Source organism: Patella vulgata, chromosome 8, assembly GCF_932274485.2.
Source record: "Patella vulgata chromosome 8, xgPatVulg1.2, whole genome shotgun sequence".
NCBI classification, from domain to species: domain Eukaryota; kingdom Metazoa; phylum Mollusca; class Gastropoda; family Patellidae; genus Patella; species Patella vulgata.
The window spans coordinates 38556971-38583198 of record NC_065886.2 but is presented as its reverse complement, the minus strand read 5'-3'; the positions used below and the strand labels follow the sequence as shown (position 1 = coordinate 38583198).

Below are 26228 nucleotides of genomic sequence, written 5' to 3'. Positions count from 1 at the left end.
TGGTGCAAGAAAGGGATTTGGCGTTGGGCAGTTATCACCGAGATGGCGATGGGTACCAACCTTCCCAATTTCGTTCTTTGTAGAAAGTAATTTTCTCGAGCCAATGCGAAATTAAGAAGTATCACTCGGGGATTGTAATGTTGCGTAGGCGTTGTGCACAGTCATAAACAATACAAACTGTGTATTCCACTTACTCAGCATTTCGATTTCTCTAATGCAGCATTATTTCCAGATATAAATAATCTTCTTTACTTTAGAGGACCCAGCAGTTTAGAATACATGAAACCATTGTTTAATGTCATACTATATTAATTTTCTTGTAAAAATGATTCTTTAGGGATTTATTGGTGGTTTTTTTTATTATTTGAAATAAAGTTTTTAAATTCTACACCATATAATATTTCATTTTTTGACATTACCATGGTCAGTAAAAAGCAGCTGAAAGGTACCAGTCAGCTTAGCTCTACACTAGCCTAATAGTGGAACGAGTGGATTCCCAGTTCTTGGAAATTAAATGCGGAATGAATGTTTGTTATATATTCTGAACCAGTATGGTGTGTAGTATTCCAGAAAAATTCCCCCCGTCAATCTGTTTTGGGGAAAAAAATTTGTGGCCGGTTGAAATTTTGGCCTTCGGTGATCACATAAAAAGAAGGATAATTTCGGTATGAATAGATTTTCGACATTTTCTGACGAATTATCATGGTAAAATCTCGCACACAATTCACAAAACGATCAGAGAATAATATTTGGTGATAATAAAATCAGAAATCATATGACGTCATCATTGAAATCCAAGATGGCGGCCAAAATCTCATAAGTTATCAATTTCAAGTTAAATATATCTTGTAATATATCTATCCACAGGTTTATATATCATCTGAGTACGATTAACATAGTAAAAACTCATTTACCACGGTATTAAATCCGGGAAAATAATATTCGTGACTCACCGATTAGTCCCCATCGTCATCCAGATCAACTGCTTCCACATTCGTACAGTTCTCTCCGCGGCAACCGCCACATACATCAACACATTTGAGACCATTTTTATGGCACGTGCACATATTTGTGCCGCATTGGTTCCGGATCGACTTGCATTTACACCTCAAAAAGTTGAGTACCGTGTCGGGAGCTGGTGGCAAGTCCGTTCGGACTGGCTCATAAGATCCACTGTCATTCGCCCATCCCCATTCAGTTGGATCCAATGCAGATTCGTCCAATTTTGCCCATACGACTACTTGTAAATGTATCCTTAGTGCGTGGAAGTGTGCCGCTCTATCAGTTGGGGCATACGCTCGATGTCAATCCGGTTCTTTTCAGCCATCATCCAAAGAGGGCACTACCAGCTTTACCAACGGAATCCGGTGAACTGTTCAATTTAGATATTATCTTAGCCCAACCTTGCACGCCTTTGTCGCACAAACATTTTATTATTGAATTCTTTCCTTGCCCATAACACTGCGACGTCGTGTCGCTGCCTGACCAGGCATGGGCGAAAAGAATATTATCTTTCAGCGTACACAAACACCGTGTATGCTGAACACCCGGACTTCTGTCCCTTTCGTCGTTGTTTCTCGCCTGAGATAAATATCGTGCATATTCTCACTCCAATGATGGATTAGCAGAACTTAAATGTCTGTTGAATTCGCTACTACCGTTACCGGTTCTTCATTTTTAGCGTAGTTTAGGGCCGTTGACACCATGGTGGTGTCGGCGTCACTTTCACAGCACTTTACGCAATGTAAAGAACCAGATTGACGTCGAGCGTATGCCCCCAACTGATAGAGCGGTACACTTCCACGCACTAAGGGTACATTTACAAGTAGTCGTATGGGCAAAATTGGTCGAATCTGCATTGGATCCAACCGAATGGGGATGGGCGAATGACAGTGGATCTTATGAGCCAGTCCGAACGGACTTTCCACCAGCTCCCGACTCGGTACTCAACTTTTTGAGGTGTAAATGCAAGTCGATCCGGAACCAATGCGGCACAAATATGTGCACGTGCCATAAAAATGGTCTCAAATGTGTTGATGTATGTGGCGGTTGCCGCGGAGAGAACTGCACGAATGTGGAAGCAGTTGATCTGGATGACGATGGGGACTAATCGGTGAGTCACGAATATTATTTTCCCGGATTTAATACCGTGGTAAATGAGTTTTTACTATGTTAATCGTACTCAGATGATATATAAACCTGTGGATAGACATATTACAAGATATATTTAACTTGAAATTGATAACTTATGAGATTTTGGCCGCCATCTTGGATTTCAATGATGACGTCATATGATTTCTGATTTTATTATCACCAAATATTATTCTCTGGTCGTTTTGTGAATTGTGTGCGAGATTTTACCATGATAATTCGTCAGAAAATGTCGAAAATCTATTCATACCAAAATTAACCCTCTTTTTATGTGATCACCGAAGGCCAAAATTTCAACCGGCCACAATTTTTTTTCCCCAAAACAGATTGACGGGGGGAATTTTTCTGGAATACTACACACCATACTGGTTCAGAATATATAACAAACATTCATTCCGCATTTAATTCCCAAGAAATATATACCTCTACTAGCCTACACCCAAAGATTCAAAGAAAATGCCCCAGGGGATCTCATCGGTGCACCCGGGATTTGAACAGTACGTGGAGTGTCAGCGACCAACCTACCCCTTTCCCTGTCGTTCCTCTAATTGGAACGAAAATCAAGATAAAACCTGTCTGGGATATTTTCTTCTCTGCAGTTCTTCCTTTTTAACACAAATATAAATTGAAAACAACGTCACATACGACAGACCTGTGACGTTTTTCATGATAACCTGCTTTCCAATCAACTGGATGTTGGAGTAATATTTATTTGGTAGCAAACTTCATTTCCAGTAGATTATGGATAGAATCGAGGATTAAGAAATATGTTTACTTCCAATGAAAGATGGTAACCATGAGCCATACCCAGATATGGGAATATACAACCTACTTTTCTCCACCAACTGTGCTGATAACGAAATCTTTTTTGAGAGGAATTTTGCCCGGGCAGTGGCCTTTCCACCTCAAGGGTTCTTTTACGTGATTGCCAAGAAGTACAAGTGTGCAGGTCCTCTTACGCGTGCGTTTTAGGTCTGTCATTGAGTCAAGAGGCGTGATTTCGATCCCAAGCATGGTACTCTGCCCAATGTCGTGAGCTTTTTCCCGGTCCTCCGGATTATTTCCACTGCTAAAGATGTTAAAGGCAAGCGAATTATTGAAACAAATTACACCATATATTAGACCCTAAATGGGCTGACAGGACACTCTGACAAGGAACTGGTGGTTGAGTGGCCGAATGGTTAACGCGTGTGCATTGAATCATAAGGTCTGTCATTGAGTCAGTTGGCGTGGTTTTGATTCCGTGCTTGTACGTGACCAGAAGTAAGGTCGTCTGTCCAACCTTGTGGGTTTTCTCCTCATTCCCTCTCTCTCTCTGACAAGGAACTGTGTCTAGTCGTTCGGTGGTTAGGCGGGAGGGGGGGGTGGAGGGGATGACCGAATGGTTAGTACGTGCGCGCTGTATCATAAGGTCTGTCATTGAGTCAACTGGCGTGGTTTCGATTCCCCGGGTGTACGTGACAAGGAGTAGGGTCTGTTGGTTCGTGTGGGGGGGGGGGGATAAAGCTCAACGTTATTTTACTTCGAGAATTTTACAAAATAATGTTTTATTTATAAAAGCATTAATCTTTTTATGTACACGCCAATGTGTACTTGGGACCTTGTTTTCCATTTACTCCGATGGACTATACACACACAGTTAATTGGAGGGCGTTTTGCCATGCACCACGTACTGACAAAGGGAAGCCACGCCAGAAGACTCCGATGACCTTTCTCGGCCAAAGAGGGAGAGAGGGGGGAGAGCGGTGGGGTTTAATGTCCACTCGACACAAACTGGGTCATTTCGGGACTAACATATTGTTCAATTTTTTTTCTATAATTCGCTTGCACGTAGCAGTGGGAGGACCCGGAGAAAACCCAAGAGGTTGGATTTGCGCCTAGAATTATTATAATAGCTGAGTAACGTGGTTTCTCTCCCCCTTCCCTCCCTTATTTTCGTGTCTAGTGGTCTTGTTTTGTGTCAATGTTACATTTAAAGATTCGGGAATGCGGTAGCTTCTTTCATACAGAATTCTTGAGTTTCAGGTAAAAATCGTTAATGCGTGGTATAGGGGAGATAACTACATTTAAGCTTTTTTGTGATTGAGGTAAAACTGGTACATGTCATGTGATGTAAATATTTTGTCGTTTTCTTTTTTAATAAATCAAAAACTATTATACTTTGGAAAAAGTTGGGTCCACGCTTCATATCATTAAAGATATATCATAGCATTAAAAGATTTTTAATTGTGAATATTATTCTAAAATATTTGAACCATTGGCTGCGGTACAGCACGAAAAGCATCAAAATGGCGGCTTCCTTGACGAAATTTATTATTTCTTAGAAAATACTCAAAATATTAGTAATTTTAACAAAAAATTCGCAATATTGTTTTTGTAAAATGACGCACTGGGATAAGTAACATATTTCTAGCTTGAAACAAAAAGACCCATGAAGGAAATCATGGAAAAATCAGCTCCAGAATACTTGACAGCTGACGAATTGAGGAATCGGTTGTTTCACAGTTTGAGGAACCGTGGAATGGTCAATTCCATCAAGGTAACGTACTTTAACTTATCTGAAATATGTGTAAATGAAAAGACAAATCCAAGAGGTACGTCTCTTGTTTTTAACAACATTGTTATTCATTGATCTAGGATGATAAACCACCCGCCAAACGGAGATTTCATGTTGTTGCTTGTTTACAACACGTGACCATACCAAAGCGGGGGATTTAATTATACTGTTATCACACTAATAAAAATCCCCCTGTTTATAAGCATACATGTATGTGTTATAAACATTAAACATAATATTGAACCAAATTACTTTTTTAATTCAAGCAACGTTTAAAACCCTCAACGAAACGTCGCTTTAATTAAAGATACCGGTAAATTAAAATAGTAATTGTGTTCTATATTAATATTATGATTTTGTGGTTACTATGTTCGTCCACTCTAAGAAAGCATTGAACAGACAAGATAAATGAATACTGATATTATTATTATTATTATTATGTACCTTTTCTCTTAAATTATCACATCTCCACATAACTATTTTTATCATAATTCTTAAATAGTTAAGGCCTAAAAACTCACTCCCATTCATTATCAATGGGATGACCTTGACAATTGATAGAGGAAATTTTGAAAATAAAGTACCGGTAATTGCTGCACATAGTCATGTACACAAGAAATTGTATTTATAATTAGCATATGAATGTTATTGATTTTTATGCATACAGCTGTATGTACATGTTCCATATGACTCACTAATTCTGTCACTATACAGGAAATATAAAATTATAGGCTGAAAGTCATTAACAGGTTTGCAGAAATTTACAATAAGTGAAATACATGTACACAAAGGCATCATATCTTGTCAAGCAGCACAACTAGATACTTGCAAGTACAAGTATGTGTTATATAGATCTACAGCTAGCTAGAAAAATCTTGAAATAGAAAAAAGAAAGATTTTTTTTACATTACATTATTATAAGAAACTTTATTTTGAGACCAATAAGCAAATTTGCTGAGTGATAAATAACTAAATAATTAGATTGTGGATCTTCAAAGGAACATAACTCTATCAATAATGTGTACATGTGGACCTACATTTCTGATCAGCAATATCACTGTTGGTGGACGCAGAAGTAGTATAGACAATATACATGTAATCATTGACCTGTATGAACAAAATTTATTTTTCAGTCACAGTTGAGAAATAGTTTAGTGACCGAGTTACAACAGTCGTTAAAAGGTCGTTTGAGTTTACGTGATTTAAAAATACCAGACGAAGATTCTCTCCTACATCGAGCTGCTAACAGTGTTGTTGTTGATCATCTCAGGAGTTATGGTTATGATTATACAGCCAGTGTATTTTTACCAGAAAGTGGTCTGGCCCATGATAAGGTAAGATCAATGCAGATAACTCTGTTTTTATATTACGCAATACAGTGAATCACAATTTGTCATTAAATACATGGTGCCATATTCTCTTCCTGTTTACATAGCTTGTCTTCCTTGTTTTCATGTTGAACAAAGTTTGTATCAGGACTGTAAAGACCCAGGACTGTACTGCAAAGGGGGGTTGGATGGCCGAATGGTTAGCACGTGCGCGCTGTATCATAAGGCCTGTCATTGAGTCGAATCCCCGATTGTATGTGACAAGGAGTAGGGTTGCCTGTCCAACCTCTTGGGTTTTCTCCAGGTCCTCCGGTTTCCTCCCACTGCTAAAGACCCCTACAAGCAAGCGAATTATTGAAATAAAATTAAACCATATGTTAGTCCCGAAATGAACTAGTTTGTGTCGAGTGAACGTTAAACCACATTTCTCTCTCTATGTTTTTTGATACCTTTGCCGTGACCATTTGTGCCTTGTCCACAAGTTTTTCTGTTTTGTTTCTGTTACTTTTAACCCTAAAATATTAATATTTACAATCAATCATGAAGTCTAAAAGTTGAAAAATGCAAAGGTGCTCAAATATGACTTTAACATATGCAAGTATATGTAAGCCTTGAGTATCTTTGGTTGCAGTTGAGAAATAAATTTATTTACATCTATGTGTAGATTCAAAGTTTAAAAGCAGCTTTTTCACAAGTGCTGTTGGTGCCATTTTTGTGGATATATATTGAAAATAAATGATAGATTATGTAGTCATTATGATTATATTTCATTGAAATATTTTTGAACAGGTTTTTAAAAGAGATGATTTTCTTCAACTTCTACACATTAGTCCACAATCCAAGTTACATCAACAGCTGGTAAGTTGATTTATTATTACTTGTGGTAGGTAAGCAACATTTACCATGAAATACTTAGTAACAAATAGTAACTTTTATTTTGGTTTGCATCTGAAGTTCGCTTTGGATACTAATCAAATTGTGTTTCTGATCACATTTGCTTAGTTTAAAAATCTTTTTCATAATACTTCAAAGTGTGGTGTGTATTGCTGCTCCTTCAAAACACTTAATCTGAATTTAAAAAATTCTAATCACTTTGATGAAGATCTTATCTCATACTTCAGGTAAAACAAAGTGAATTCAGACAAAACAATTTAAATCTGATATGATTTAATCAATCTTTTTTTTTTTTTTTTTTTGCAGGTGAGGTGTGATGAAAAAGAAGGCAAAGGTTTGTGTATTTTTTAGGTTTTTAATTTCCATTAGCTGTTTTCATTAACTCTCTGTAGATAGATAATGATGTAATAGGTAACTGGACAACAAAACACTGACAAAACAAATAATGCAAGCGCATAGTTCAATAAGATAATATGCTCTCAGAATATATAAGCCTACATTGTTATATAAAACAATTTATAATAATTGTATTTCAGGGTTTTTATGGAGTTTTTTAACAGAGATGTCAGCAATTCATGCCAATTCTACACAAGAATTTGGTGTACAAACAGATCTGATCAAAGTTGGTCCAATATCTAGCTTAGGTGAGTAAACAAACAGCTTTTTGAAATTCGAAATTGTGATTGTGTAGTTTGACCTCACTCTTATTTGGTTCATATACATGTACTCACACGATTTAGATACTTTTATAGACATATACTGTTTTGGCTACTTCTTAACAGTTTGGCATTTGATTTGTCTAGTTAAACATGCATTATGCAAGAGCAAAATCTGCTTATTACAAGTCTTTCTTTAGGCCTGAAATGTTATCTAAATTATCAATTAGACATTAATTAACTTATCCAGACCATAATAAACTCTCGATGTCAAGGCTAGCCTTTGATGTTGGCTGGATTAGATTCCTATATGCCGCTAACAGCCACTGATAATTAAATCAGAAAAAGTGGATAATGGAGACTATGCTGTTTATATTAATGATTTTAGTAATGATGACCGAGACTATGCAAAAATTGCACCCGCTTCTTTCTCGGCTCATAGTGGATCAATTTGACTGAAATTTTCAGCAAATTACATTTACACTATCTAGTTTTTAACTATTATAGCGAGAACTGCCATCTCTTTATCTTATCTCCCATAATGTATCTTTAAATAAACTGATACCTGATGAAACTGGGACTTCTACTTAAGTTAGATGAAGGGCTATAATTATACATCTTGTAAAAACTTTGTATAGTAATAATAAAATGATTATATATTTATTGTGTTGTATATATCTGTATTTTGTGTGAAATATTCATGTTGTATATGTCTGTGATATATTTTGATCTAGATGAGAAGCTACATGTTTTAGATGAACTGTATTCAAGTAAAAGAGATGATGTATTTAAATCTAGTGCCATGTTGACAGAAGAAAGAATTTTAAATTTTCAAAAACAAGTAGAAGAAAGATATCAAGCTCAGTTAAAACAGGAGGTAAATAGAAACAGATGTGCTGACATAGTGTGAAACAGTAAAACGATAGGACACACACACACAGCGGAACCTCTTGGAGTGGAGACTTGCATTTATTTTGATCGCTTTATTTACTCATTAACTATATAATTTAGATTACCTTGATTAATGGTTTATTAGATGTCTTGCTTACTGGGACAGTATTTTGTTTAAAACTCAAGTCATTTGCCAATAAAGCATGGGAAATGCTGTATCGATGCCATATTTGACAAGTTTAAGGAAATGATAGATTACTCCTATCAACAAAATCTATTTTGTTTTAATCATTATAATATTTATATATTGTAGATTCGACGTTTCCGTGAGAATGAGTTATCAAGGTTAAAATTGGAAGAAAGAGAAAACAGTAGAAGAGAAATGGACCAGTTGCGAAGAGATGTAAGAATACAATCCCCTTTATTTTTCGGCTCCCAAGATAATTCTAGGATTAAATGTGGATTTTGGATTCGCAAAATACTTACCAAACTGAAAAGCGAGAGAAATGGGGTTTTAGGGAGACAAAAATTATATTATTTGATTTCAATTATTAGCTTGGGAGCCAGAGTTATTAGTAGTGGAGAAGGGGGGGTTTGCTCGCCGAATGGTTAGCGTGTGTGCATTGTATCATAAGGTCTGTCATTGAGTAAACTAGTGTGTTTTCGATTCCCAGGTTGTACGTGACAAGGAGTAGGGTCGTCTGTCCAACATCGTAAGTTTTCTCTGGGTCTTCCCATTTCCTCCCACTACTAAAGACCCCTACACGCAAGCCAATTATTGAAATAAAATTGAACCATATGTTAGTCCCGAAATGACCTTTTTTGTGTTGAGTGGACTGTAAACCCCATTTCTCTCTCTCTCTCTCTCTCTCTCTCTCTCTCTCTCTCTCTCTCTCTCTCTCATTAGTAGTGGGTAGAAACTGGAGATGCCAGAGAAAACCTACAAGACTAGACAGGCAACACTACTCCAGGTGTGGGATCAAAACCACAACATTTCGATATTCAGCAAACTAACTAAGATATTAATATGAAATATTTTTTTCTGTATTATTTATGTCCTAGTTAGAGAGATTATCTATATGTGTTTGTGTGAGATAATTGTTTTATTTATATTATAGTTAGAGAGAGATTATCAGACTAAGTATGACACCCTATCAGTACGAGAGAGAAATACAACAGAAAGATTACACAGAGAACAGGAGGTAAATAACATATTACTATTATAGTTTAATTTAGTCCATTTTATGTTCCACGGTCAACCATGTAAACCAAAGACATAACTAAAAGAAGTAAATACTCTGAGGAAAGCTTTTGAACTTCATAGTCATGCAACAAGGTTCTCTTTATAGGCAAGATTTTTGGAGAAAGAAATTTCATACTTGCTGGAATAGTGTGGCTAGTCATATGGGAAAATGCAGAGTTATTGCTCCTTTTCTCAAAACTTAGACACACTTTATAATTAAATGTTTTTGAGATTTTTTTCCAAATTGCTGCATAATGGGGAATGCTATTGAGATTTCGAGTCAGCAATCAGTTATGTTGCTGGTAATCCTGTGCTATTGTTTGACAGATAAATACTTCATTCCATTATTTCTCTTTTAATCTATTTGTGATATACTATTCAAAAAAAGTAGGGGATATTTGATTTTTAAGTGTTATTAAAGTCACCTAATGAAACTGACGAAGAAACAAATGACAAAATGAAATGAAGTTCACATTCATCGATTTATTCCAAATGATCGTTAGACTAAGTAAGGCACAGACGGACCATTATAAGGGTAAAATGATACCCGGGGTCAAACAGCAAAGTTACCACAGCATCACAACCAAGTCAGTAACGGGTAAATCCTCTTCTGTTTGCCAAACAAGCATTGATCCGACGTGGCATACTCCTAATGAGACGTCTTAAGGTCATTTTGGTCCAGATTGTCCCATTCCTGTTGCAACGCAGCAGCAAGTTCTTGGACATTGGCAGGAAGTTGTTGACGTTGACGTAACCTCTGTCCAAGCATGTCCCAGACATGCTCGATGGGGGAGAGGTCGGGACTCAGTGCTGGCCAAGGTAATGTGGTGATGTTCTGTTGTTGGAGGTAACCTGTAACGATCCTGGCCCTGTGACATCTTGCGTTGTCATCCTGGAAGATGAAACGGCGGCCATGACGTCGTGCGAACGGCACAACATGGACTGCCAAGATGTTGTCCCGGTAGTACTGGCCTGTAACACGCCCTGCAACAACATGTAAAGCCGTTCTTCCAGCAACAGTGATGCCTGCCCACACCATAACAGAACCACCCCCAAATCGATCATGTCTGATGACGTTAACGTCTTGGAAGCGCTCGTTTCGACGATGCCACACCCTCCTACGTCTGTCCAAAAAATCAACAGTGAACCTTGACTCATCTGAAAACATCACATTGCTCCAGCGTCGATTAGCCTGAATGTGATGATCTCTCAAACAAGGGATCACGCGAGGACGTCGGGCGCGAAGGTGACCCCTATGCAGTTGATTCCGAATCGTCTGGCCACTCACTCTCACACCAGTGTCTGTTTGAAGACGAGCGCGGATCTGATTTGCTGTGATGACACGATTTCTCAAGGCCAAGGTACGGATAAATCGATCCTGGGCTTGAGTTGTCGCCCTTGGTCGACCTGAGCGTGGTCTGTCCTGTACAGATTGTGTATCACGGTATCTGGACCATAGCCTGCTTATGACAGACTGAGAAACATTCATCGTCCGCGCCACAACCGCCTGTGTTGTGCTGATCGGTAGCATGCCAAGGGCACGTAACCTTTCATTTTGGGTAAGCCGACGCATATCAAAATTTGTTTTCTGGTCACTAAAACAATTAAACTGATGTTTCCACCCTGGAATTCAATGCCACAATGACTGTAACATTCAAAGTCAGAGTCGTGCAAATCTTGGGTTGGACCCCCATGATGATCCCAAGCATCACCTGCATTCCATGCGGTAGCTATTGGTGCGTTTGGGCGTCACATGTAACTGGAAATGTTTCTTCTGTTAGGTTCTATAGTGACTTTTTTCGTAGTCATTTGCATATTTTAGTATTATGCCCCCAAAACCAAATATCCCCTACTTTTTTTGAATAGTATATATTGTTTTGATACACTTGACATAAATGTATTTATTTGATTGTGTTGTGGATGTATTTATCTGAATATGTTGTGAATATATTTATCTGAATGTGTTGTTGATGGTATTTATCTGAATAAGTTGTGGATATATTTATCTGAATGTGTTGTAGATATAGTTATCTGAATGTGTTGTGGATGTATTTATCTGAATTGTATAGTAGATGTGTTTATCTGAATGTTTTTATTTATGTTATATCTAGATACGAGATAAAGAGATGCATTCCACACGTCAGACATTACAAGAAGAAATCAACTGTATACATCAACGAGAGGCTGATATTAAACGGGAAGCAGAAATTAACAACAGGTTCGATATTTAGAAATTTAAGTTTTAGCGTAGGAAACAATATTAAAACTTGTGCATGAATACCTGCCACTGCTTATATAGCTAAATGAAATACTGGTTGATAACCATAAGAATCATTAAGAGCATAGGTACCATATTTATGTTTATATATTTCACAATTCAACGCTATACGTTTGTTTTCAGATTTAATTATATTTCTGTTGTTTTTTGTGTTTTCAGAGAGAAGAAATTGAATGAAGACCGAATAAAAGCTAGAGAAAGTGAATTAAGATTTCGAGAAGCTGAGGTGAAAAGAAAAGAAATAGAATTTGATCAAAGACTGGAGAATGAAATGGCTAAGTAAGTTCATTTTGTTACAGTAGAACTGAAGTTTCCCTTTTCCTGGCCCTATTTAGAACCGATGTGACATACAAATGCACGGTAATAGGCATATAGAGAATGGATCCTACAGTATTTATTAAGTGGGATTTTGTGGGTAAATCCTCATACTACGTAGAAAAGGTTAATTATGTTTATTATTCATGGAAATTATAGTAAGCTTTTCCGCTCGTGGAGGAAAGACACTTTTCTCACTCCCTCGGTGGTAATCATAATTTTGGTATATGTTTTAATTTTGTCTATTTGATAATGAAGAAAGAAAAAGACAATTACAAGATGTATTCCATAGAAAATTTTCTTTTCTTTTAGTAATCTAGGGTTTTCAGATTATCGGCTTCCAGACACAGTGTATTTAATGAAACAATATATATGTTGTAAACTGATTTGTATTTCAGGTTTAAACTAGATCAACAAGCCAAATTTATCAACAGAACTCAAAATGTGGAGGTCAGAGAGGCAAAGGTTAAAGGTGAGATAATAAATATAATTTAGGATTTTTAGAGTTTTTCTTTTAATTTCATATGGATATTGATTGATTTTTGGAACACAGTCCTTATTTTTGTTATAATGACGTCTTTGTTTTGTTAATAAAGTTTTAGAAAATTCTGATGTTATATAATGAGATTATAGAAATAGTGTACTTCAGCAAATGCTTATGGTTAAATGATTCTTTTATAGAAATAGAGATAGTTATATCAGCTAGTTCTGATTATTTTAGTATTTCAGCTAATTCTGATGTTAAAATGATTATTTTAATATAGAAATCTAGAGTTATATCAGCTAATGGTGTAATAATTATTTTATTATAGAAATCGAAAAGAGTTACGTCAGCTAATTCTGATATCTTAATTTTTTTATTATAGAAATAGAGATATTTTTTTCAGTTAATTCTGATGGTATAATGATTATTGTTTTATAGAAATCAAAAGATTTATATGCTGATAGTTTAATTATTTTATTATAGAAATAGAGTTATATGCTGATAGTAAAATGATTTTATTATAGAAATAGAGAGAGTTATATCAGAAGAGAAAGATAAACTACAGAGTTATAAAGATGATATACGTGATAAAACAAATAGAATCAATGAATTAGAGGTTAGTCATGATTAATCATGATTAAGTTAATCAAATGAAAACTACTTCTAGGCCACCTGTTAAAAGAAATTACCAATATTCAGTGACTCTAAATCACTGCTTAAAAAGGTTTTATACTGTATTCAAAATCTTTCATAATTCAAAATGGATGTGTTTTGTCCAGTATCATATAATTGTTTAATGGAACTTGATAAGGTGTACAGATATCAACTAAAATATAAATTATGTTTTATGGTACTACTCGTCGACAATTTGTTGTACATTTTTTACCTGTCTAGAAATAAGGCACCTGTCACAAACATTGTCAGGCACGAATTCAGGCATTGTCAGGAAAGATTCCTCTGATTCTCATCATTATGTCTAGCATAGATTTATCTTTTCCAATATTTTTATATTTTGTTAGATAGATCTAAATCATTATTTTCGATTATTCTTTTAACTTTTTAACTTTTTTTTTTTTTAAATTTCAGACATTTCTACAAGAGGCACGACATAAAGAAATGTCAGCCAATCGTAATAATGAATTTTTAAATTCTAAACTTAGAGATGTAAGTCTTTATAATAATTTTAAAGAAGTAACAAGTGTAAATTGTTTTGTTAAATCTATTAAGTATAACTGTTCTTTTTTTTTGTCTCCTGTACAAAATAAAATGATATAAATTTTCAATGAAATCAGCCAATATTCAAAAATAAATTAACAGATAAAAAAAAAAAATCTTCTGATTTGAAAGGTTCACAATTTCTGTAAATCTGAAAATGCCCCCCAAATTGATCAGTTTTTGATAGCACAACTTTATGACATGATTTTTTTTACATCTGGTGAAGTGGTGTTTACAGTAATCATGACCAGTAACAATTACGGCATGATAATCCGATGATATATCTTGCAAATATTATGATTAATAATTGATGGTAGAATTTTACTGCATTTTTATTAATTGATATCTTTTTGTTATGTATGTAGATGTGTGATTATTCAACATTAAAGGAACAAGTAGTGACACAGAGACATGAATTAGAAACTTTACGAACGTAAGTGTACAGCGTCATCATATCTATTTTGTTAAAACTGGGGTGGTTGGGAGAGTGAATTATATGAGCCACTGTGATCAATGTACAGTTGTACAACATTATCATACATGTATCTATTCTGTTTAAAAATCGGGTGGGTAGTTGGGTGTCGAAGGGGTTATAAGTGTGCAATATCATCATACCTGTTCTGTTCAGAATTTCCACTGTTTGGGTAAAATTTGCGTTATAGCACACAGCATGATGTATACCTGTCTTCATTAGCACGGTTGGTGCAGAATTAGAATTATTCTAGCTATTTTTTTTAATTTCAGACGATTATCAGAGGTATTAAACATGAATGAAAGAGAAAGAGGACGTAAGTATTTATTTTTATAATCATTCAATAAAACTGATTGTCTAGATCTTAATGCCGGGGGGGTTGGATGGCCGTAAGGTCTGTCATTGAGTCAACTGGCGTGGTTTCGATTCCCTGTTGTACGTGACAAGGTGTAGGGTCGCCTGTCCAATCTTGTGGGTTTTCTCTGGGTTGTCCGGTTTCCTCCCACTGCTAAAGACCCCTATGCGCAAGAGAATTATTGAAATTAAATGGAACCATGTGTTAGTCCTGAAATGACCTAGTTTGTGCCTAGTGGACGTTAAACCCCATTTCTCTCTCTCTCTCTCTCAGATCTTAATATCTCAATTCACTTTTTCTCATCTTGAAAATGATTTTTGGGAACTTTTATTTAATTTACTACTGATCAAGAAAAGAGATAAGTGCATCGTTTCTTTTATAAATATTTTGAAAGGACAAGAAGAGTTATTACGTGAAATGAGACGACCAACACCAGAGACATTGATGATGCAACGTGACATGGAACGTGCTCGAGAAAATCTTCGTCAAGAACAGGTCGTGTTTGAACAACAGAAACAACTTCTAGAAAAACGACTTAAAGATGAGGTCAGAATTATTCTTATATCCAAAATTGTGTAAAAACTATGAATTTATCGCATTTCTGACAAAATCCTTACCATGAATCACATTTCTAACTACAAACCATATCATTAATCATGTTTCTAACTAGAAACCATAATATGAGTCACATTTCTAACAACAAACCATACCATGAATCACATTTCTAACAAAAATAACAAACCATGAACCACAATTCTAAAACACAATCAAACGCATTACAAACAACAAGCCATACAATGAATCACATTTCTAACAACAAACCACACCATACCATGAATCACATTTCTAACAAACCACACCATACCATGAATAACATATTTCTAACAAACCGCACGATATCATATATCACATTTCTAACAAACTACACTTTACCATGTATCACATTTCTAACAAACCACACCATACCATGTATCACATTTCTAACAAACCACACCATACCATGTATCACATTTCTAACAAACCACACCATACCATGAATCACATTTCTTACAACATAATATAATGTGAATCACATTTCTAACAACAAACCTCACCATGAATTACATACTTCTAACTACAATAGTACAAACCACACCGTTTCTATGAGAAAACTTTGTAGTAGTTTGTGTAAAGAATTAGAATTTAATATGTTAAAACATTTCATAGTATTTAAGATAATTATTTCATAATTTATTTTAAAAAATTGTGTTTGTTTTCCATATATAGATTGATCGTAATCGAGATTTTGTTACACGTTATGAAGAACAGACGTTACAGATGAAAGAAATGAATCGTGAAGTTGTAGATCTACGTCAACATCTATCAGTTACTAATATAGGTTGGTATATATCTTCTACCATGTGTTTATATAAAATAATCTTACAGATGGTTATGGTGGGGGTGGATGGCTGAATGGTTTAACACATGTGCTGTAAATCATAAGGTCTGTCATTAGTCCCATCCCACACCCGTCATTGATCCCACCCCACTCTTGTGATTGATCCCATCCCACACCTGTCATTGATCTCATCCCACACTTGTCATTGTTCCCATCCCACACTTGTCATTGTTCCCATCCCACACTTGTCATTGATCCCATCTCACACCCGTCATTGATCCCATCCCACACTTGTCATTGATCCTATCCCACACTTGTCATTGATCCTATTCCACACTTGTCATTGAGTCCCATCTCACACATGTCATTGAGTCCTATGTAATTACATGTTATACAAAATGTAATATTTCCACTGAGAAGAACATCTCAGTATATTACAATTGCTTTATAAATGTATGTATTATTATGTCTTAGCCTGCATTGTTATATAACAAAATATGTGAATCTCGAGTTAAATAGTTAAAACATTGATTTTATAGCTCTGAATAATGAAGTTTATCGTAGACCACATTCTGAAGCAGATGGAAGGTAATATTGATTATTTATACGACATGTATTTAGTTTATATTTGTCAGATAGTGTTCAAAATACCTTAAAGCCAATCATCATACAATCCTCACATCAGTTCATAGCAGGCGTGTCAGTTTCTTCATAATACAAGATGAAACGATTTGTATTGTTTGCTGACCATTCTGGAGGATATTTTACGACTAGGGAATGAATCCGATATATGATATCTGGAATTGCAGGATGTCTTTTATAGAAATGTTTGTTTATTTCATCAAGTAAATTTAAATCTATTACAGGACGTCTCTACACAATTCTCAAAGATCAGAGAGACGTGTTGATTTTCAAACAGAGGCTGCCGACCCAGTTCTACGTACCTCTGGTCATCAAGCTAGTCTTCGTAATTCCAGTACACGACCTCGTTACGAGACTCGTGATGTTTATAATGATGTAGATTTCGATCTGGATTTAGGAGCGCTACCCACTGGTCAATACGATCCACTTGAAGAAGATTTGTCATCGGCTACATCTAATTCAGCAGACGTTGTAGCTGATGCTAAATATAGACTTAAAACACTAGAGAGGGAGGCTAAGGTAAGTAATTTAGGTAATAAAATTGTTGATTTCATTGAATTTTATGTGTTAATTTTTGATTGGATTATAATCTGTCTTTGTGTAAAACCAAAAGGAAAACCAAAGCCAGTAAAGCCAACTTATGCTTAAACTTTCAAAACAAAAGTTTAATCATTCAAATATATCTCATGGAAGTACTCGTAACATGTCCGATCAACCTAATTCGATACTGAACTGTATTTTGACCCAATCAAAGAGATTTAGCTTCTCTTAGTTTAGACAAAGCAAAGGACATGATTAGGCTGGATTTTTGTCCTGTTATTGCCCTTGTCTGAGAAGGACGTTATCATACTAACCTGGAGGTTCCGTGTTTGATCCCAGTGTTGTCTGAGAAAAGTTCATCAGCATTTTCCGGCGTGGTTCCCCCTGTCAGGGATGCAGGACAGAGGGCTTGGCACGGGACAACATATAGTCATTCGGATTGGATAAAAAACCGAGATACCATGTCACATTGACGTACACGTGAAAGAACCCTTGATAGTTGGAATTCGATATAAGAGTAGGCTGTAGCACCGCTGTCTGGGAAAAATTTCTCGCATGGCATATGCCCGTCTTCATTAGCCCAGTCGGAGCAGGACGTTAAATCCTTAAATAATAGTAGCATTGAATAATAAATACACAATGGTTACAACAATATAATGCTGACTTTACCTTTTGTTATATTTTAGAATTTAGAGAAAGCATACCAGAATTTCCACTATAACATTACAAATCCCAGTTCCGTCCCTGATCCAACTTTTTCAACCAATCAGAGAGAAGCTGAACCATCTCGTAAGTTACATAAATAAAACAGATTTATATCAACAATGGAAATATTTTTTCCTTGTTGGCGGAATTGCATAGAATGATGTTTATTGTTTAAACTACACAAAACTTTGATCATTTTGAGATAAAAAATATGGTCATTTTTATTCCTATGGTTACGTATGCAATGCTAGGTTTGGAAATTTTAATCGTACATAGTCTTCAAACTCTCATTGCTCAACAATTCTATTCCATGCACATCGATGTGTACATGGGTGGGGGGGGGGACCTTGTTATTTTGTGTATTCCAAACACCATTTTTCCATGTCAGCCCAGCAGACGTTGCCCTCGACAATTGGAATTGTTCTTGAAAAAATTATACCAGTTCTTCTTGGCCCATGCCAGGTTTTAGTACTTAATTGAATAAGGAATATTATATTTTATATATTTTCAGGGTCTCGTTCAACAGTCAGCCACGCAAGTCATGTGATATCTCCTGCCCAATCACCAATACCTCATTCCCGTCCTATGTCTTCAACGCCTCATTATCATCATACAAAAACACAACAACAACAATACAGTGATGGTATGTACTACACACAGTTTATATATCCCCACATTTAATATATGTATGTTTTGGTTTCGAATCCCCAGTTGTACGTGACAAGGAGTAGGGTCATCTGTCCAACCTCATGGGTTTTCTCCGGGTCCTCTAGTTTCCTCCCACTGCTAAAGACCCCTACACGCTAGCAAATTATTGAAATAAAATTTTAAAAAAACATATGTTAGTCCTGAAATGACCTAGTTTGTGTCGACTGGACGTTAAACCCATCTCTCTCTCTCTCTCTCTCTCTCTCTCTCTCTCTTTTTCTTGTGAACCAGACACAGAAGAACCGTATCAAAAATTTACCCAACAATCATAGGCAGTGATGTCTTGTTTATATGTCTAAAGAGAAAGATGAATGTTGCAATATTTTCAGTTCATCATATATTTGTAAATGCTGAATGGAATTAAACCTTTTTGGGGCTTAAATTCCTATTTAGAGATTCAAGTTTCACAATACTGTAGTTTGAAAGTGATCCCCAATTCCTCAAATGAAAATCACTGGCAGTTCGAGAATGCTATTTTTCAACTGCTTTATAATCAATACTTCTTTTTAAAGTAGGTAGAATATGAGGAACTGAGTTGTAAATGTTTTGTTATAGATAGTTTTGAAGAATTAAGTCGAGGGAGTAAAGAAAAAGTCAAGACTCCTGATCCGTTATTAAAGTTTAATCTTTCCGCTATGTCGGAAGATGATCATAAACGGTAAGTTGTGAAGCCCACGAAAGTCGGAATAATCAGAATGTGTTAACACTGGTCAATAGAAATAAAGTACCGGTACCTGTGAAAGACATTGTCGAGCACAAATTCAGGTTTTGTCACATACAATTCCTCCAGTGTCTGTTATTTTTTCTGGCACAGATTTAACTTTTTATCTATACTAATATTTGTGACTGTCGATTGTCTGTCTGTCTGTCTGTCTGTTCAGGGTTGGCGGCTACACTAGGGTTGTACGAGACTGAAATTTGGTGTATAGGGGTAGCTTAGACCAGGGAGTAACAAAGGACTGGTGGTGATGGCCAACCACTTCTTGTTTCTGAGTTATGCTACTTTCGGTTCATGGCTATACCTGTGCTACGCTGGGTCAACTACTAGGGTATTGATATATTTAATTAATACATGTCTGGCACAAAGTTCAAAATGTCTGGTACTATTTCAGTGATGCCTGACATTTTCACAGATAGGCCTACATACAAAATCGTTTTTACCAGGTTGCATATTTGTCTGGTGACATATTTATTCTAATTTAAAATTAAAAAAAAAACTTTGTTCCATATATATCTTTTTATATTCATATACACAAGTGTTAAGTTTAAAAAGTAATTAAATTTTTGTTATTTTCGTGAATTTTGTGTATTATATTCAGAAGATGTTTGAAATACAGGTTATCTATTTTTCAGTAATGTTGTGGAAAAACGAGATAAATCGCGCCCAATAACTATAGATGATTTAGAAGCTCGTCCAGGTTCACCAAGTTTAGTTGTAGTGGCCGGCTCCGAATCTCCCAGTGAACACAGTCGTGATAAAGATGTCACAGATCGTCTTCAGAAAGAAACACCTGCTTTCTTACCTCCCATCTCATTGGATGATGCGTGGAAAACAACCAATCAAAAAACAGGTAATACATCAGAAAATTTTTAAGTACTCAAAACAAATTCATATTTCTTTCTATATTCTTGAAATTTTGCTTTATTATACCACACAAACGAGGTAAAGGGAGATATATTGAAATGGGCTCCGTCCTTCCTTCCTGGTTTTGATTTCAAAGCATATCTCATAAACTGTTCAAGATATCTTAATGAAAATTGGTACATACATCAACCTGTTACTAATTAGAAAAGTTTGTGTTTCCATGAAACAATTTTGTCTTTAAGTTTTTGTTATAGAAGGGCATGGGTTATTGATGACTGAGTGTTCTTATTTGCTTTGGTTGGACTGTATATTGACATTGTTGGTTCATTTTAATCTCTACTTACTTTGGATGCAACATAACTCTTAGATTGACTTCTGTTATTCTATCAGATGGAGATCAGGAATTAGAGAGACAGAGAGAAGAATTAGAGAAAGAAAGATGGGAGGAAGAAAGAAGAGAAAGAGAAGAAGAGAGAAAGAAGGTGGAAAGGGAGGAATATGAGAGAGAACAAAGGGAGTTAGCAAAGCTAGAAGGAAGGGCTACGGTAAGATGAAATTCGGGGTCCTAGAAGATTTAAACTTCTTAAAATCTGTTACATACAAACACTATTTTATTACCATTTGACACAATAGTATGCTGTCCTTATGTAACTTACAGGTATCCTGGTTGTCAAGGAATCCCCAAATTGGACCATTAAAAAATTTCAAGACAGTTCTCACTTATCCAGGTTGGCATATGGAAAGCGTGTCTAGTGATTGCACAAAAAGCTAGGTCCACCCAACCCATGTAAACACTGACATGCTCGTAAAAAGAACATCTTGGTAGTCAGAATTTGAGGAAGAGTTTACATAAACACTGCTTTCCGGGCAAGGTCCGCCTACTTCCATTGCACAGGTAAAAATGGAAATGGCCATATGTTAGTCTCAAAATGAATAAAGTATTGTGACTTTAAACCCTGTTTCATTTTATACTTAATACATTGTGTATAACATTTAACATATAATAATTCTGATTATATAATTGTATATAGAGTGATGATGAGAAAGAGGAGAATACTGGGATAGAAGAAAAGAAACAAGAAGAAATAGATCCTGTCATGCAACAATACATGGCCATGGTACAACAAAACAGACAGAAAGACACAGACACACAAAAGGTCAGTTTGTATTCTATGTCTGTCTTAATTCATGATCTAACCAGACTAATGAAGAGTGACATACGCCATGCAGGCAGCTACTTTATGATCTACCTTTTCGATTTCCAACTCTTGGGGTGTCTTTAACATACTCCAGTGATATACATGGGAGAGACCTTAATTTTTCATTCATCCCAAACAGCCAGTCTTGTCTTGCCAGGCCCTCCGTCCTGCACTAATGACAATGGGAAAACAGGCTGGAAAATCCCAAGAAACTTTCCTTGACTAACACAACACCGGGATGGGACCCAGGACCTCCTGACTAGTAAGAAATGAGATGATAATGAATCTGAAATTGTGAACTGGGGCTTGTCATGAAGATAAAATAATGCAAAAGTTATCTCAATTATCCAGACTCTTAGATTTAAATATGTAAAGGGAGGTAATGAGCTTATATGTATCCAAGATGCCAGGGTAGTAAATGTGCTTTGATAATAGCTATTAGTAGTGACCACCCATTATAAATATATACATTATTATTTCAGGAAGTCAAATCACCAGCTAAAGTGACAAAAAGTGGACAGGTAATTTTTATGAATTTACTGTAACATCATAGAATTTTATTAAAATGGGTTCGTTCGTCTGTCTGTCCATCCGTCTGCTTATCCATCATACTTAATTGGACACAATAACTCTCCTTCTAAATGAGCTGGAATGATGGAGTTCGAAGATGAGCATTTTCTGCTTAGGGTAAGCAGAGATAAGTAATTTGATTGGTTGATGGCTTGAGACACGATAACTTTAGTTTTAAATAAGTGAGAGTAATGAAACTTGGTTTATAAACTTTGTGGTTAAACTGCAGATTGCTGAAAATGAATTCTCAAGATATCAAGTGTTTTTGTTCAAGACCTTAGGGCTTAATAATAATAGAGTTCTGAAATAATCTTTGTCCTAGTTACATGCATTTGTTATTATTATTATTTTATAGGATAAATCTCCCATTCCAACAGATGAAGAAATTTCTATAGCAGAAGATTTAAAAAGGTAAAAAAAATGTATTGATATCAGGCTGCAACTCACCAACAACTTATTAATTAAATTTCTTCCTCTAGTCTAATGTTTCAGTACAAAGTGAAATAATGTAGATATTCTGTTACATAGTTGTTTATAAATAAATTAATAGTCAGGAATGTACTACACACTAAAATATTTATAATTAAATTTATTACACATAAGTATATCAATTGGGATTGGGTGGTTGAGCGATGTAGCGCCTGTGCTTTAGATCTTAAGGTCATGTATTGATTCATATGATGTCATAGCATGGAATAGGTTTAACATTCAGTATAATATCTTTTGCACCAAGCAAGCTAATGAAGATGGGCATATGCCACATAGTGTGATATAATATATTATGATATAAGAGCAATTTTGCCCAGGCAGCAGTGCTACAACCTACTCTTATTTCAATTCCCAGGGGAATTTTAATACACCGCTAATGGTATAAACAGGACTTCAGGATTTTGTCTATTTTAAACTGTGATGAAAGAAAGTTGGATATGTATGAAGCAGAATTCACGGCATAATTCTGTTAATAAGTCTCAAATTCTGCTCCATACATTTGTCCCTAATTGTATTTTAATGAGATGCTTATTATTATTTATTCTGTTTCAGTGATAATAATTCTGATGATGGTTTTAGTTGGTGAGAAGAAAACGACTAGTTTTAAAATAATACTCTGTCCATCCGTCCATGTTTCCTCTTCTCCAATTATTGGATGGTAAAATGTCCATAAATTAATTATTGAGAAATAGATTTATATGTCAACTGATTATATTTACCATTGATTATTAATGGAATAGCAAGAAATTAAAATGTCCATCTTTTATGTATTAAAGAAATAGTAAGAATTTAAAATGTCCATTGTTTGTTTTGTTAAATGTACAACAAGTTTTTATAGAATAAAATATGTTATATTAATATAAAGTAAATTGATACATGAATAGCTTTTAAATTAATTTGAAGAGTTATGGCAATAAGTACATTGGGGTTTGACTTCTGATTCCCTTTTAAATAATATTGCAGACAAATTATCATGTAGCTGTTAGCTAATATCGGCCATTTTCAGACATTGGCGTAAACTCTAATCTGATTAAAACACAGATCCTGTTTGATTTCGTTTTTAATAGTTTGAAATTTGATTTGTCTTGAAACTAGTGGACTGTAGTAAAGGTCTAGTCTCTGGTTCCCAGACATGTCTTGTACATATACATATATTGCCTGGGTACTCAAGACTAGTTGTGTCCATTCGGAGTATAAACAGGTCAAATTTATTAGGAGATTGACATAAATTCATTGATAATTACTGTATATTGACAATGGATGCCATATATTTTCTATGTGTGTATATAATGTAGATATAATTATATTAGAAATACATGTAGTATTTTATGTATAAATATGTAAAAACTATAATCTATATTCTAACAACTCATGTGATATTTATAATTTAAGAAGAAAAAATAAATTTCTTTTTTATTAACATAGTTTTTATTCCAAGATACTATAGGCCTTACACTTCTATAGGTTCCATCCATGAACTGGTATAAATGTTTTATGATATCATCTTCTTCAGACCACTTTAGCCAGCAGCGCTTGTGAAAGAGTCAGGATTTTTCAGATCTAGGTTATGATAACTTGATGAACTTTAACCCCTATTCTCATGATACAGCCGTTTTATGAATCCGGTTCTTATTAACTGATTCGATTCGTTTTGCCTTTTCTGTGCTGTATTCATGTACTGTTCCTTCTATGTTCTGTCTAAATTATCAAAGAAATTATTTTCCTGAAATAAGAAAAAAAAACAAGGTCCACAGATTATTCTCAAATTTTAAGATTACTAGACCTTTGGATTCAATTTAAAAATGACTAGACCTCGATGTGATGTGAGTTTAAAAAAAAATAAAGAGTCAATTTAATGTTTTGGTTTGCCTTGTGTGGCTAGTATCTGTCAACATGTAAAAGTTTGGGGCCACATATAGAGCCCTTGTTGAGATATAACTGATTTTGTATTCCATAATCGACAGTTAAAGCAAACTTAACTCAAATTAGGAAGCAAACCTACTCCCGCTTAATATTTCAAGAGGAAAAAAATGGTTTACTCCCTCCTGAGCGTGATTTGAGCGAAGTAGGAATCATTTGCAAAGTAAAATATTATAAAAGTTGAATTTCTAACAGGAATATCAGCCCTAAGTATGATTTTAGATATTTTCCGAAAAATGCACGTCAATTACCGTTTTGTTTTACTTTGATCCTTGATTGATTCTCTTCTTTAAAGCGATAATTTCATATTTTCTGAATCATAATTATTTCTGTGTCTTTTGGTCAATAGGTTGTCAACTCACTATTATACGATTATAGGTATTATTCTCCCTCTTAAAAATCCTTTGACCCCGGAAATAATAACACAATTACCTCCCTAGTTTTCCTATTCCCCCCATGGAATAGCTATCTTCAAACGTTTGAATTTAAAGTTGAAAATGATATTTTTGCCAATTTCTCAACTGGCAATAGCGAATTATAGGATTAATAGGATTATTCTTTAACAAGGTAGGACTGTTTATAGATACCATCTATTTTAAGGCTTTATTTTAATAAATTTTAAAAATATAACTTAAAAATATGAAATTGCAGCTTTAAGCGACATTTAGCAATTGACACACGTAATAAACACAAAAACATCATATGGAACACAATTACTATTCTAATTAAAGTGACGTTTCGTTGAAGGTTCTCTAAACGTATTCAAGGTTGGTTCATTCTGTTGTACACTTTGTTTAATAGTCTCCCATATTCTGTTTACTTCCAGCACTGACAAAAATCGAATATATTTCCTTAAAGCTACAATTTCATATTTTTAAGTTATATTTTTAAAATGTATTAAAATAAAGCCTTAAAATCGATGCTATGTATATAAACAGTCCTACCTTGATAAAGAATAATCCTATTAATCCTATAATTCACTTCATCTTCAAATTCAAACGTTTGAAGATAGCTATTCCATGGTAGGGAATAGAAAAACAAGGGAGGTAATTGTGTTATTATTTCCGGTGTGAAACATTTTTGAGTGTGGAGAATGATAACTATGATCGTATAATTGTGAGTTGACAACCTATTGATCAAAAGACATAGAAATAATTATGTTACTACTTTCTTAGAAAATATGAAATTGTAACTTCAAACCATCAGATACACGAATATAATCTGTACAATGATTTTTTTTTTCTGACACTATTTATTCAATAAATATTTACATAATATAATTGTGGGATCTGAAAACAAGCGAGAGCTTCTATAAATTCATCTTCCCAACGATCTTCAATCAATTCAAAACTATACAGGAATAATCTGGCATCGATTTCATTCAGGACGAAAAACGAGGTCCTGTGTGCACGTTGGCGAGCGCGTAAAAGAGACCCTTGGAATTCAATTGTTGACAAAATTTCCCTCATAGTACATTGCATGGCGTATGCTATTTTTCATTAGCCCCTGAAACTTCATTTATGGTTAAACTCTAATTATTATTTTCAAAAAGGTACTGTTTTGCCTCATTTTCTTCAGTGTACTAACATTGAGATATCTTGTAACCACACAACCGATCTTTTCTGTGAAGCCTGTATCACTAAAGATCTGGGA

At 35.0% G+C, this 26228-nt stretch overlaps 1 protein-coding gene across 1 annotated transcript; it reads left to right on the top strand.

Moving 5' to 3' along the window:
• The first annotated feature begins 4425 nt into the window (after positions 1 to 4425).
• Positions 4426 to 24249, top strand: LOC126831142 (centriole and centriolar satellite protein OFD1). The gene is made up of 28 exons (XM_050561811.2): positions 4426 to 4690; positions 5842 to 6042; positions 6826 to 6894; positions 7237 to 7264; positions 7467 to 7574; positions 8321 to 8463; positions 8791 to 8880; positions 9596 to 9679; positions 11832 to 11938; positions 12158 to 12277; positions 12712 to 12785; positions 13322 to 13413; positions 13884 to 13961; positions 14378 to 14445; positions 14757 to 14800; positions 15234 to 15385; positions 16106 to 16217; positions 16757 to 16805; positions 17084 to 17378; positions 18086 to 18188; positions 18616 to 18747; positions 19368 to 19470; positions 20166 to 20383; positions 20788 to 20942; positions 21429 to 21554; positions 22079 to 22117; positions 22522 to 22577; positions 23208 to 24249. The coding sequence occupies exons 1-28, from the start codon at positions 4583 to 4585 to the stop codon at positions 23239 to 23241; spliced, it is 2988 nt and encodes a 995-aa protein (XP_050417768.1). The 5' UTR covers positions 4426 to 4582; the 3' UTR covers positions 23242 to 24249.
• Positions 24250 to 26228: the final 1979 nt, after the last annotated feature.